The 13,394-nt window shown below is 41.8% G+C and overlaps 1 protein-coding gene across 1 annotated transcript; it reads right to left on the bottom strand.

Moving 5' to 3' along the window:
* Window positions 1-6,227: 6,227 nt before the first annotated feature.
* Window positions 6,228-10,954, bottom strand: LOC104040517 (cytochrome b-c1 complex subunit 7). Its single transcript, XM_064442357.1, has 4 exons — window positions 10,855-10,954; window positions 9,498-9,569; window positions 7,593-7,759; window positions 6,228-6,459 (listed from the first exon to the last, which is right to left on the bottom strand). The coding sequence occupies exons 1-4, from the start codon at window positions 10,871-10,873 to the stop codon at window positions 6,382-6,384; spliced, it is 336 nt and encodes a 111-aa protein (XP_064298427.1). The 5' UTR covers window positions 10,874-10,954; the 3' UTR covers window positions 6,228-6,381.
* Between the last annotated feature and the right edge of the window lie 2,440 nt (window positions 10,955-13,394).

The raw sequence follows: 13,394 nt of genomic DNA, 5'->3' as shown, positions 1-13,394 counted from the left end.
AGAGCAACCGATCGGCAACTGTGCCATTTGCAACATCTGGGAGATCTTAAGGCAGATCCCAGTCCAAGCTGCACTGATGTAATTGTTTTGCTGGGTGAAGGATGATAACTCTCCCCACGTGTGTTTATACTCCTTCAAAATAATCCAATGGTTTTTTTGAAGCTCACTTATGTCAACACATGCTTTATTGTGTCATATGTGGTTTTAAAGTGCTGGATGGAAGCAGAGCTGGAGAAGTCTCCTTTCAAAGCATACCTCCTCATGTTCTTTTTGGAGTTGTTTGTTGAATCACTATAAAGTATCAAGGCTTTAATGGCTGTTTTGAAGGTGTCCAGCCACACCAATGAGTTCAATATACATATGAAAAGTTAAGTGTAAAAATGAATCAAAGAAATCCCCAAAAGCTCCAGGGGTGGAGGTGGCTACACCCCTCCTTTCCATGAGAAACAGCAAAAGACTGTGATCAGATAAGAATGAGGCTGTGCAAATCCAGGCACTCTGCACCAAGAACCAGCACTAATAAATGGCTGCAAACCTACAAGCTGTCCAGCAGAAGATGCTGCTCCCAGCAGAAGTTGTCCTCAAGACCTGGAAAACAGGCTGGCTGGATAACAGTGCTCCTTGGGGTAAGCCAGGTCAACCTGGGCTACCACGTGCAAGCATTAGACTACAGATCTAAATTATTACATCATAATTACATCACCAGTACTCTAATGGAAATAGCAGTCTCTCTAAGACAGCTGTACTTCTGAAAGGAAATATGCCATGTTACTTTTTCCCTGGAATTTCTTTTATTCTGGGTTTGGTTTTTTTTTTTTTTGAGAAAAATAAAGCATCACTGGCTGCTGCCAGTGCAGACCTGGGTCCCAACTTTGCCCTGCTACAGCCTAAACACTCCTAGCCAGGGGTGACCACCTCCATAAAGCCCCAAAATGCTGATCTCACCCCTCCTTTGGTACCTCAGCTTTTGCAACACGCAGAGCAGAGCCAAACCTCACCTGGCAGCAGAATACATTTTGCTTTTTATCAGAGCCACCTCCACACTGCCGTGACAGTCTCATGAGCTCCAGCAGGCAGGCTGGGCGCTGAGCATCGCTGGAGGCCTGCTTATACACTAATGAAAAATTAAAGGACTTTTCTTCCGTCTTCTTCAGGGTGAGAGTGCAGCTGAGAAACATTTAGGATTTGGAGATTTTTTAATGAATTGAAGTAAACCAAACATATCTAGCTGCTTTTATGACTATTTCATAATAGTATCTTTTTAAGCTAATACTCCACCGGGGAACACAACTTGCAGACAAAAAAAAACCCCTCTGAAGTGCCTTGAAGAGATCTGAGCTTTGGACTCTGAACTTTGCTGCTTATAAACAATCATTTCAATCTGCTGGGCCGCAGCGGGAGTATGAAGCTTCATAAAAGGGCTTAGGTGTTGTAATACTGAGTGCAGCAGTGTTTAACTCCATGTCTTGCTCTCCAGCCTCCCCATGCAATCCAGAAGATTTAGACACAAAGAACCAGATCTACACAGGCCAGTGGGGAACCACTTTAGGAACCGCTGAGGAGAGCACAGCCCAGCTGTGCTGAGGTACCTTTTTCTGATCGGGTTTCAAGCCCCAGATCCTTTCCCAGCACAGGAACTGAAGCAGCACACTCTCATAAAACAGCAACAGCAATTCCAGCACTTGCTTGGGGTTTGGAAGAGAAAGATATAGTGCTCCTCTTGTGCTGCAGAGATGCGAGCACCCCAAACCCAGACCTGCCCTGGAGCTGTCGGGGCATCCTCTTGTAACCATTCTGATTTTCATGGAAAAAAACATATGAGAAACAGGTGAGGTTGGGCTAGAGGAGATGGACACTTAGGTCACATCCAGGCACTCTGGATGGAGGAAAGGACAGCTTGGGCTCCACTCCTGATACAGTTCAGTGGATGATACTTAAATGTTCTTTAGGGAAAACTTAAGCCTCAGTGAGTGCCAGGAACTTGGGGTTCCCAAAGTTAGGATGCGCAGGCATCACTGTCTGCAGTGCCCTGCAAAGCACCCTGGCCTTTGCCAGACCACCACATACCTCTCTCTTCTCACTGTCCTACTCAGTGGTCCCATTTCCCACAATGTGTTCAACCATGTTTTTCTTTCTCCCTCTTCCCAGCGGCCATCTTTGGTTCACACATGAATGTCCCAACCTCATCTCACCCTCACCACACACCCCTAAAGCAGGCAAAGGGGACTGAGGTCAACTGATTTTCCCTACACTTCTTCCAAGACACTGCACACGATTTCCTAAGCTTGGGTCTATCCCAGTCCCTCATACAAGCCCTTGGCCTAGCCCCTTGGTCCAGGTGCCAGGACTGGCTCAGGGTTCGGGTACCACAGGAGAGAGCTGAACAGGGCAGAACAGGACACTTTGGGCCTTAGACTAGCTAAAAGAGGCTGAGAAGTGAAATCACTCAAGGCATTCAAGTCAGCTGCATACCAGGTGGGACACTGTTCCAGACCCGGTCTCACCCCAGAGCAGCGGTGGCTCAGGTTGCCTCTGCCTGCTCCACAGCGCAAGGGCAGCCCTTACCCTGGACAAAATGTCAGTCCATCAAAACTGACCGGAAGGGCACAGCAGCACTGTGGCAAAATCCTGAAGGTAATCTCTGACTTTTTCTATATAGAGAGAAAATGCTTCAAGTAGGAGTGTATTTACCATATTAATGTGAAAACAGTTCCATTATAATGACAAGCATGAAGTTTCATCAAAATTCTTGCAAGATTTATATCTGCTGTAGCTCTCGTTAGGATGGAAGTTGGATGTAAAACAAGCATATGCTTCTTGTTACAGAGCTGCAAAAAATTCATTGTTTCTGGGTTGATGCATTTGAAATTTAAAGAAATCAGTCTGCCATAACAAACACGATCTTCAGCAATTAAAATGTATTCTTATATTTCACTATGTATTTAATAAAAGAACTTCAAGCAAAGTGCAGGTTTGCTTAGGTGATGAAAATGAATTCAAGCTAAAACTGTCATCAAAGCATAGGATTAGCAATATCAACTCAGGCTCTCTCTTTGACATGCATAATTTAGACGTGCCAGGGACGACGTGATCTCAAATTACAAAAATACCTCAGTAATTTATGGAATCTGTATAGATTTTATATCCAAAACCCTACGCTAACAAAGATGAAGGTTTCAAAGTCAGGTTAGGAAATGCAAGATACCTTGTGCATTATGATATGACCTTAAATTGCAGGTTCACATTTTTCCCAGTAGGAACCTCTCTCTCATCCAGGAATTCTCCTCAATCCTCTTCAGTGCATGGCTCAACCTCGCTTGCTGCACTCCGTACAGGCCACAAACGTATCAGCTTCTTTATAAGTATTTCTGCATTTACCATCAGAGGAATAAGGATTGTGAGGTCTTTTTCAAATCTGAGAGGGTCCCTGTGAGATTTGTTCCTGGAACCACCACCTGTAGCATCCATTGTGTGCATGGATGCATACTGACACTTTCGCCTACTATTTTCAGAACAGATCTACTGAACCCAGACATAGCCCCAAGCACTTAGCAAAATACTTTGTGAGTTTCTGTGAACCAAGTGTCTTGCTCAGTGTTACAGAACCACCTCATGACAGCAGCAGAAAGGAAATCCAGTTGTCCAAACTAGAATGCTCTTTCCTTCATCATCAGAACATCTTTTCGCCTCTGGCAATTTGACCCCCTTTACTGTTATCAGGCTTTTCCTTAAAATGAGGAATTTTGCAGATAGCAAGCTCATGGCTACACAGTCCTGGATCATTCACAGAGGAGCACACAGCCTACACAAGGTACATGGCAGGATCCCACAGAGAGCTGCATGCGTCAGATGAAAGCATTACAAGAAAATCACAGATCTAAAAATCCCTAATTTTTGCAAGTCCATTCCTTCCCACCCCAGATATTGTTAAGGATAAATGCAAGGATTCAAAAATGGGAATCACACTGACCAGCCAACTTGTCACCAGCAGGATTCAGATCTTTTGTACAGGAAAACTCCTGCTTCCTCTAGCTACAGATTAATGCTAGTGGCTCAGCATGCATGAGGGGAACACGAGAGGGTGAAACATGAAATGTCTTCCAAGTTACTCATCTATCAGCCAGTAGCACAAGCATCCAAATCTCACATCACATATTCTAGATAAGATTTTACAGTCTCTTAACACAAAGCTGCTACAGCTCCTGGTTCCCAGGCAGCAGATAACCCCCTCTCACACACACCTCCTTCCTCCCTGTTTCTATTTTTAGATTCTCCTAAACATCTCAAAGAATACACATCCCTCTCTACCAAAACCAAGGACATTTTCCCTACTAATATAATTGTAAAAGTATTCATTGAACTTTCTCAAAATCCTTCAACAGGAGACTACTGCACATTATGGGAACTTAAAAATGACCAATCCCAGTCAGGAGAATCTGAAAATACATCTAAATGAAAGCTGTCATGGCTTCCTTTTCTCTCCTGCCTTGAACTGCTATAAAGATCACTTGGAAAGGCCCTTCTATTACCTTCTACTACTCACCTCTGACTTTTAAAAGGTTAAACTTGAGTGTAAAGAGGTCAGTGATTTCAGGTGTGTTAGACCAATCAGAGCATGGCTGCTTTGCACCCCACTCAAAGGACAGCCTATTTTTAAGTGCCTGATGCCAACAAAACCCTTCTCTCTAAGCCAAGTAATTTTTGAGGGACTTTTGAACCACATTAATCTTGATCCAAACCTATGGTCAAATAAGCAGATGTCTTTCTACAGAATCCTACCTTTTGTAGAAGTTTGACCAGCTATGTTTTTCAGGCACTACTTCCATTAGGTAAGTCTTCTGATATTATTCAAACAGATAATAAAATAGTTCTGATTCCATTAGGAAAATTAAGTATTATCATAATTCCATAAAAAGAAGTATGAAACTTCAGGCCCTATTTGTCTCCTGGAAGAAAATTAGAAAGTTCTCAAAAATACATTAAATTATGTACACTTCAAGATTTTACTATAGGAGATGAAAGAAACCTCACATTCTTAATATAATCTCCCCATAGACTTTTAAGGAATATCAGTGTTTTACTGCATCAGGCTGTGAAGTTTTGAAATAAATGTCACCCAGGGATCACTTTATCCATCCTACAGGTGTAAGCAGCTGAAGCAAGCAGATGAAGGTTAACAACAGAATGATGAGTAAAGCTAAAATATGGTTTCCATTCAGACTTCCAGTCCAGTATTCTGCTTCTCTGGCCTGTAGTTTTGAATTGGTTTGCTCCATATTTATGTAATTTTGGTTTCTGATAAACTGCTCAAGCTTTCAGTCAATGGATTCTTGCACTTGGCAGACAAGCATGCATAACAAGAAGAAAAAACTAACCTTGGGACTATCACCAACTACCAAATATTACCAAACTACCTATTGGTACTACACACAAAGCACTGTATGATAGGCTTTGAATTTCATATGTAATACCAAAATATGTCTCAAATTAACACTACCATTAAACTATGAAAGACTAGACTCAAGGTCTTCAGCCAGCACTGGCTGGTATTTTCTGGATACAACTGAATTCCTTCCAGTTTTAAGCAGAGCCTGAATTCCACATATATCTCTAATGTCATTAAGCATGATAATTTAAAGTACTTGGTACCAATCTGTAAAAAGCATGCTTTAGGCCATGAAAAAATACATAGGAAGTTAATTACACTGTTGAAAGCATATCAGCATACCACTTTTACACTTTAAAAGGATAAAAAGTCTCAAGAATATGAAATGAGAGTCATTATGGCTTATATGAAAATAGTCTTTTAAGGTTTAACAATGTATATGGTATAAAAAGCTAGTGAAACATTTCCTAACTTTGTGATTAAGGAATCATCCATATTTTCCATTACTGTAATACTTATGTGCTTAGATGCACAGAATATTACATTCTGCTCTCTCATGATGCCACTGGAACATCAAACACAGGTCCGGTATCGTTATCTCCAGGGAGAAGTCATAAAGGAAATAAGCGCTCCCTTTTTAATTTAACAGCGCAGCTAGCACCAACAGCCCTGCCTGTACCTTACCTAATCCTACTACTGCAGAAAACAACTCTACTATGAAAAGAGTAAGAAGCAAAAAGCTGGAATGAAGTCTGCATATCACTAAGCTAATATGTAATGTGTACGTTCATAGGAAAAATCGGAACATTAGTGTGTTACATTTGCAAAGAACTCTTCCAAGTAGGTTTTATACTTTGACATGTTTATTTTAGTTGGATGAGCAGATTCAATGAACAAGCTGAAACAGCTTCACATTTGCCTCCCTGTAGACTTCTATAACTGAATGTTTAAAGAGATCAGAAATATGTGGATATTTGCATGAAGTAGTTCAAGAGTTATTTCTTGTTCCATGCTTCTCTTTCAAGTCTTTCACGGATTACTTCTTTTAGGTATGGTTCAAGATAATGCTTATCCTGAAAAAGAAGAGAATATAAACTTACAGGGAGGCCCAAAACATCTCAAGCCATCCCTACAGATAGTCAAATCTGAGGAGGAATGAGAGACAAAAACACAGCCTAACAAGAAAAAAAGCAACTCAAATATTACTTACTCCGAAAAAAGTAAACTTTGTATCTGCCAAGTCTGCAACGACAAGTTCTTTACTGCAGCAACCACTAATTCCTAACACCTCACCAACATTAACAAGCGAAGTGATGCTTCCAGCTATAAATTTAGAAACAGTGCTCTTTTGGCAGATACCCAAATATACAAGATCCACTTTAACTGGTTCAACTGTAACACTCTGGAGAAACTAATTTTGAACTTCTAAACAGCACTGTAAACTTGGATTTGATGGAACACCTTGACTGTGTTTACCACTTACAAAACAAACCACTGCTTAAGGAACTATGCAACCAGTTATTCCATGCAGCAGTTACCTAAATATCACAATAACACCACAAGAAACAGCCTCTGCTTGTACAGAGAAACATAATACCCTTACATTACCCTACAGTCAAAATTTAGTGACAAAATTCCTCTCTGCCTGGTAATTTGGAGAAAGCTGAGATGGACAGTAATGCAAAGTCTGTGAATTACAAAAAAGATAATTTAGTTACATCTGAAGAGGAAGATGTAGTTTGTTTTTCAAATTACAAGATGACACTATTTTCATGTGAGATTTCCTTTTAAATTATTCTTCCTTGGCATCTCCATGAATAAAAGCTTTGGCTCAAGATTTTTCAAAAATCCAATAAATTAATCAGAAAAGCAAGAGACCTTTTATAAGAATTTCCAAGCTAGTTACAGCTTGGAATCTGAAAGATTAGAAGACATATTTTGCCTGAATACAAACAATGTGCTATGGCTCTGAACTGTAGTTTAAGCCTTTGTCATCCCAAGCAAGATGTTATGACTTCTGCTGAAAAACCCATTTTTAAACAGCGATCAAAAGCTGTGTTTTCCAAAGGTATCCTACAAGACACACTCATTCATTCATTACAAAGAACATGTAAGTGTACATCTCTTCAGAGCCTGAAAATCCCAAAGACCAGTCACAGCAGTGCCATTTAAGACCTCCAACCTTGGAAACACTCTGTACACATACCTCTTCATACTTCACCCACTGGTCTTTTGGAAGGATCTGATGTTTCAGGCTTAAGTCAAGTGCTCGCTTTATGCGAAATATTCTTTCATTGTAAAGATGTTCTGGAAGTCTCTTCAGTGCTTCTTTTACATCGTCATCTTCATACAGTGTATCATCTCGCATTAATCCTGTACCAAGAAGATTTTATAATATCACTGAATAAATGTTCTTAAGTAAGATGTAGGATTAGCATAGGTGTTTCTACATAACATGGGCAAAACATTTCCAATGCAAAGTTACGAAGGAAAAACAAACCACTCTAGGAGAAGAGAACCACCAATTGGTCACAGTGAGCAAATGCTAAACACTGGCTTACACACACTCTATTTACTCGGTTTTACTCCTTTTCTTAAGGAGGAGTGGGGAATACCGGTGTTTGATTCAAGGTGTTTCATAAGAGTATATATACACAGACCAGTATTCTGGATCTGGATTATGCTTACCTAATTTTATATCTGCATTTAAGATTACTGTCTAGGTAAAGAGTTTAAGAGCTCTGAATCCATTAGAGTCAGTCAACCACAAACGTGACTACCTCAGTACTTAAGAATTATTATCTAAACCCCACTATGCATAGTATCTAGTTCTCCATTGACTATATTAAACTATGGAATCCTGAAGTTAGATGTTTGTGCCCAAGCTAGTTCTTTCCCACCCCACCCCAAATCAGAAGTTAAATCAGGAAGTAGTACCTAGTCTTCTCAAAGCCAAGAACACGCCCACACCATTTACTGGAATTAGGCCAACCTTGCTTTAAGTTTCAGTATTAACAACTTAGGACAAAACATTACTTCTGTAACATTCCAAGATTTATGAAGATTACAAGAGTATACCTGCTGACTTGTGGTTAGAGGTTTTGATCTCATGTGACTTGAACTGGTAGTAGTCTCCCAACAGAACATACTACTTTTGAGCTATGTATTCCTGAATTCAGTTTTGTAATTTACTTCAAAGGCACAGGGAGCACGGCCACTAGGTTAATCACTAGATTATATTTGGTGTTTCACCTCCATTTTCAGTTGTGTTGCCAGAAAAGCAGCAAAAAGTATTACTGCCTTTAAGAATTTCAACACACATATAAGAAGAGGGCCTAAGCACTGCACCTCTGGAGGAAAGACCTAAGTTTATTCCTTTACAGTTGTCTTGCAATTTTTTTCTAACTTCCCCAGGGCAGGTATGTTAACTTCCTTTAAAAGATTTGCTCATACTGCAGTCAGCAGTAAATTATAGCCTCTGGATATTCAGATTCTCCTGTCATTTAGATGCCATCCTGCCATCTAAATAGTTGAAACAAACTTGATAACAACTCTGAACAAATTGAAGACAATACCACCAAGTCAACCTCCTCACACTATTTTTACACCTACTTCACCATTGCACAGGCCAGAGACACACCAAGTGAAGTTACGGTGATACAAAGCGCAGAACTAACTAAATCCTTTTTTGCACTTTGGATACTTTGCGTAAGTATTGCAGACAGACTGACTGCTATCGGGGCAATCCCTCCAGCTTCAAGGGCAGCCTTTGGTTTAGAAGATACTGACCAGTGAAAGTGACTTGGTGGGATTAAGCTTTCAGGACTGCTTTGTGAAAGATTTCTTCCAACTGCTCTAGCTTAATCTTAGCTGTTAGAAGTTACTTCACTGAAAACAAGAGCAAACACAGAAATAACAGAAAAGCCACCGATTTGTTACTAGGTAGCAATCATGATGACTGAAGCTCTGCCAACTTTTCCCCCCTGAAAGTAGTAGCTAATTCTGATCAAAAACTTATGCCAAACTGCAGGTACATACACCAGTTATGAACCATAAGCAATATGAGGGTTGTTACCTTTGCAGAGTTTTTAAAATTCATTGAAACACTTACCAAGTTTGTTGAATCCAGCTGCATTATAATACCACTTGCGAATCCTGTCTAGCAGGCGGCCACCTCCTGCAACTGAATGCAACTATCATCAGTTGCAGAGCAAGATAAAACTCAACATTTACACAGTACTATGACAGTACACAAATACTTGCTGGCCACCTTCACACTCAGTAATGCAACACTACATCAAGTTTGAATTTGAATGTATATGACTTGGCCTCTCTGCTTTTCAGCATCCCTTAACTGACCCCAGACAGGCAGAACGAGCGCTTGTTATATACAATCATTTGACCTCTGTTTCACAGAATTTGAGTATTAGACTGCCTTAAGCCTTGAAACAATACTAACAGTTCACTGTCAAAGACAGCACCAATGCTTTTCAGCTCCATAACCACTGCTTGAGCTAAAAACAATGTTCTACATAAAGCAAAACCACTGTGCTTCTCAGATAATTTATCTAAGCTCCACAGCTCTCACTATGGGTTAATTAAATTTCAAGGCCAGCATATTATTATGTTGTTAACCTTCTGCTCTCCTCTCCAGTTACTTAATACTATTCCAGAGCTTCCTTTTTCAAAGAGCTTCCAAAGTCAACTGGAAAGTTAACAGTGAAACATCAAAACAAAATAATTGACTTTAAAAAGAAAAAATAAAACATACCACATGTAGAACATTCATCTTTCCTTATCTGTGATTTTGTATAAGAAAGGTGTTTTTACATGTAAGCACATGCAATGTAGGGCCAAATACCATTAAAGTAGCTCAACAAGGGTCTACAAACCCAGAAGCAGCACGATATGGGCAACGCAGCCAGGGCAAGCTATCTTTCTTGACCTTAAGCCAGTAGTCTTACTAAGTCACCCCATAAAATCAGTGCTACGTGTGCTACCCGTACCCCATGGGCACACTACCTCATCAGGCCTTATTCCCTCGCACGCTGGGGCTTGAGAGGAATACGCTAAACCAGCCAAGGCTGAGCCAGCATCCGGGCCGGACACCGAGCCCGAGGCCTCTCCGGGGCAGCCCAAGGGCTCCTCCGGCGCTCCCAGAAAACCTCGGTACCGGGTAGCCAGGCTCCCTCCGCCGAGGCCCCGGCCGAGGGGCCGCTGTCGGGAGGGCCGGCGAGGTGGGACGGCCGCCCGCCAGGGCCCTGCCAGCGGTGCGGTGCGCTGCCTGCGGGCGCTGCCCCCGTCAAGGGCACACGGCGCATAGCGCACACCGGCTCCCCGGCTCCCCACCTCCCCCTCACGGCCCGCCTCGCCTCCCGGCGGCGGGACAGGGCGAGCCTCAGCACTGCAAGCGCCACGGTCGCGGCCCCGCACGACCACCCCCGGCCGGCCGCCCACCGCCGCCTCACCGGGAGCCCTCGCCGCCATCTTGACCTCGGCGCGGCGCGCTGCCTTCTGGGTAACCCGCGGTATCCCGCCCCGGGGCCCGCCGCTGCCGCTGGCGCATGCGCACCGCCGGGCGGCACGCGGCTCGGCCGCGGCTTTAGGGAGGATGGTGGCGAACATCCCCAAATCAAAATACAAACCTGCGGGGCCACGGCCGTAACGCGGAGCCTCAGGAGTGCGTGTGAGCGACCGCTGGCCTCAGTTTAAGGTAATCCAGCCGTCAGTCGAGGCAGCTGAACTGATGTAACTGGGCGCTGTGAGGGCTCTTCAGACCAATAACCGCAAACGGAGGGGTAAAGGTGAATATTTGCTAAAAATTAGTTTGTAAAGCGCAGTAAGCAAAGCACCGAGCCAATCGCAGAAAGCCCTCCCCGCTCAGGTATCGCAGCTGCCGGGCGAGCGGCTGTTTCTGAGGCGCAGATCACTGCTTGTCCCCCAGCAGTTGCTTCAGACACGGACCGCTGCTTTTTTAAAAGCAATAAAATAAGTACGTGGAGTTATTCTGGAAATATTGCTACAGTAGGCAATGTCAGTCAGAAAATGACGCGGCCGAACGTGACACGCAAGCACCGCACGGCTCAGCTGCACCTCAGCGGGCCGCTGCGCGGCTTCGCCTCACCCTAGCCGGCAAGCCTCAGCTAACCAACATGCTCAGTCAAAGGCCCTTATCAAGACCAGGGGACTACAATAAGTTTGGTAATTCTAGGCCAACCATTTCCTCTAAAGAGTTTTTTTTAATCTTAAAGCCAAAAAGTATTTGGCACGATTCTCAAACAGTTCTTGTACCCTCTCTCCCGTTTCCTTTTAGTGCTCCCATAAAATCTTTTGCTTCCTTTCTTCATGGTATTTCTGGGCAGCTATTTTGGCTTAAGCTCATGCATTTAACATTTCAGAGAAACTGCTTTAGCTCTGGCAGCATTTTTAGATTTAAAAATATTAAAGGAATTAAAAGCTCAAGGTTTAAAGACATTAAAAATATACGTATTCTATAATGTAACATTATAATGGTTTGTTACATGGTAATATAGATTGTGAGGAGGACAGTGGAGTAAATCTGCAAAAGCAAACTTTACTTTGGCATTATGAACCCACACACTTACTATTAACATTAATTTTTACTAGAAAGATTAATTTTTACTAGATTGCTTGAAGATTATAGTTTGTTATTAGGCTTTAACACAATCAAAATCTAAGTAAGCATATTGAATTAGACTTAGATATTTTTATTTAAAAGGAAGGAATGGGGAAAGTGTTTAGCCATCACATTTCAGCCACCACTTTAGATGAAATATTATGCATCTCCACCAAGAACAGTCTACTCAATAGAGCATTTCAAGTGATCTTCCCAGGCCAATGGAGGGGGAAACATGAGAACGAAAGACAAAAGAGAGCATCTCAGATATATATTGCAGACAATGAATGTGGCTTTTTACTGTGTTTCAAGTGAAGATGCCCCAGTAAATCATTTTGCACCCTGCCTGTTCTGACAACATTCCTTTTCTTGGGTGTTGTAATTCAAATTCCAAATTTTCATTTTAGATAAAAGACCCACGTCATTATCCACATTTTTACTTTGGATAGAAGACCCAAGCTGTCATCCAGAGATCACTACTATTCTCATTCTTTATGAGAATAGTAAATGTCTCTTTAACCTTACTGTATTTCCCACCTATTAGGGGAATTTAACCTTTTGAATTTTATTCATCTGTCTGCATACAAAATCTTCTTCAGGCTCTTCCATGGCTCAAATTGGTATTTTAAGCTCCAACAGTAAGCTTTTAAAACATTAAGACTTTTTCATTAAATGAGCTTAAATGCAAATGAAAACATCTGGATTCCAGTTTCCTGAACTATTTAAACAGAAAGAATGGAAACTTCTAAACAATAAACTATCAGACAGTTTGCATTTGGGTTTAGTCAGTTTCTTCCCTTTGACCAAATACAGTGAACCATTTGATAATTCCCTATTAATGTGATTTGCTTACTGGCAGGATTAAGTACTTTTAATACTCCTGCGATTCCTAATGTTAGCATTTACTTCAGTTCTTATAACTGAGCAAGATCTCTGTCAGCTAAGTATATACTACAGCCTCTTTTTGTATGCTTACATACAAATCTCACCGGGGTGGGGGAAAAACTGCTTTACCTCCTCAACAAGCGGAAAAGTGACTTAAAATAAAAATACACATGTCCCTGAAATCTTAGGAGTTTATTTCCTTTCTGCAGTTTGCCTGGATTCAGCTTGCTGACTTTCTTTGATATGTCAAACTGAGTTTCACTGCACAGCTTTTAGGATATTAACTTCAGCAGCCAGCTTCACAGAGAAACACGTTTGTAACCAGTTGAAAAATGCCCTTTTGTATGAAGGGCTTCACGTGTGTAACAGTGTACTTCTTTCTACCCTACGAGGAAAAGCATACCATTATTAGCTGTTAAATAAAAGCAGGTAGTCATGCCACTTCACGACTGCATTAGCTTGTTATTCTAATTTTTGGGAGGGAGA

The sequence above is a fragment of the Phalacrocorax carbo genome, chromosome 2 (assembly GCF_963921805.1).
Source record: "Phalacrocorax carbo chromosome 2, bPhaCar2.1, whole genome shotgun sequence".
In the NCBI taxonomy this organism is placed as follows: domain Eukaryota; kingdom Metazoa; phylum Chordata; class Aves; order Suliformes; family Phalacrocoracidae; genus Phalacrocorax; species Phalacrocorax carbo.
The sequence above is the reverse complement of the archived record's forward strand: the minus strand, read 5'-3'. Positions and strand labels throughout refer to the sequence as shown.

Excerpts from the sequence above, each read along its gene's own strand:
- LOC104040517 (XM_064442357.1), bottom strand. Across the intron at positions 7,760-9,497 it reads AGCTGGATTCAACAAACTTG|GATTAATGCGAGATGATACA; the intron begins GTAAGTGTTTCA and ends TTCTTGGTACAG. Across the intron at positions 6,460-7,592 it reads AGTGGGTGAAGTATGAAGAG|GATAAGCATTATCTTGAACC; the intron begins GTATGTGTACAG and ends CTTCTTTTTCAG.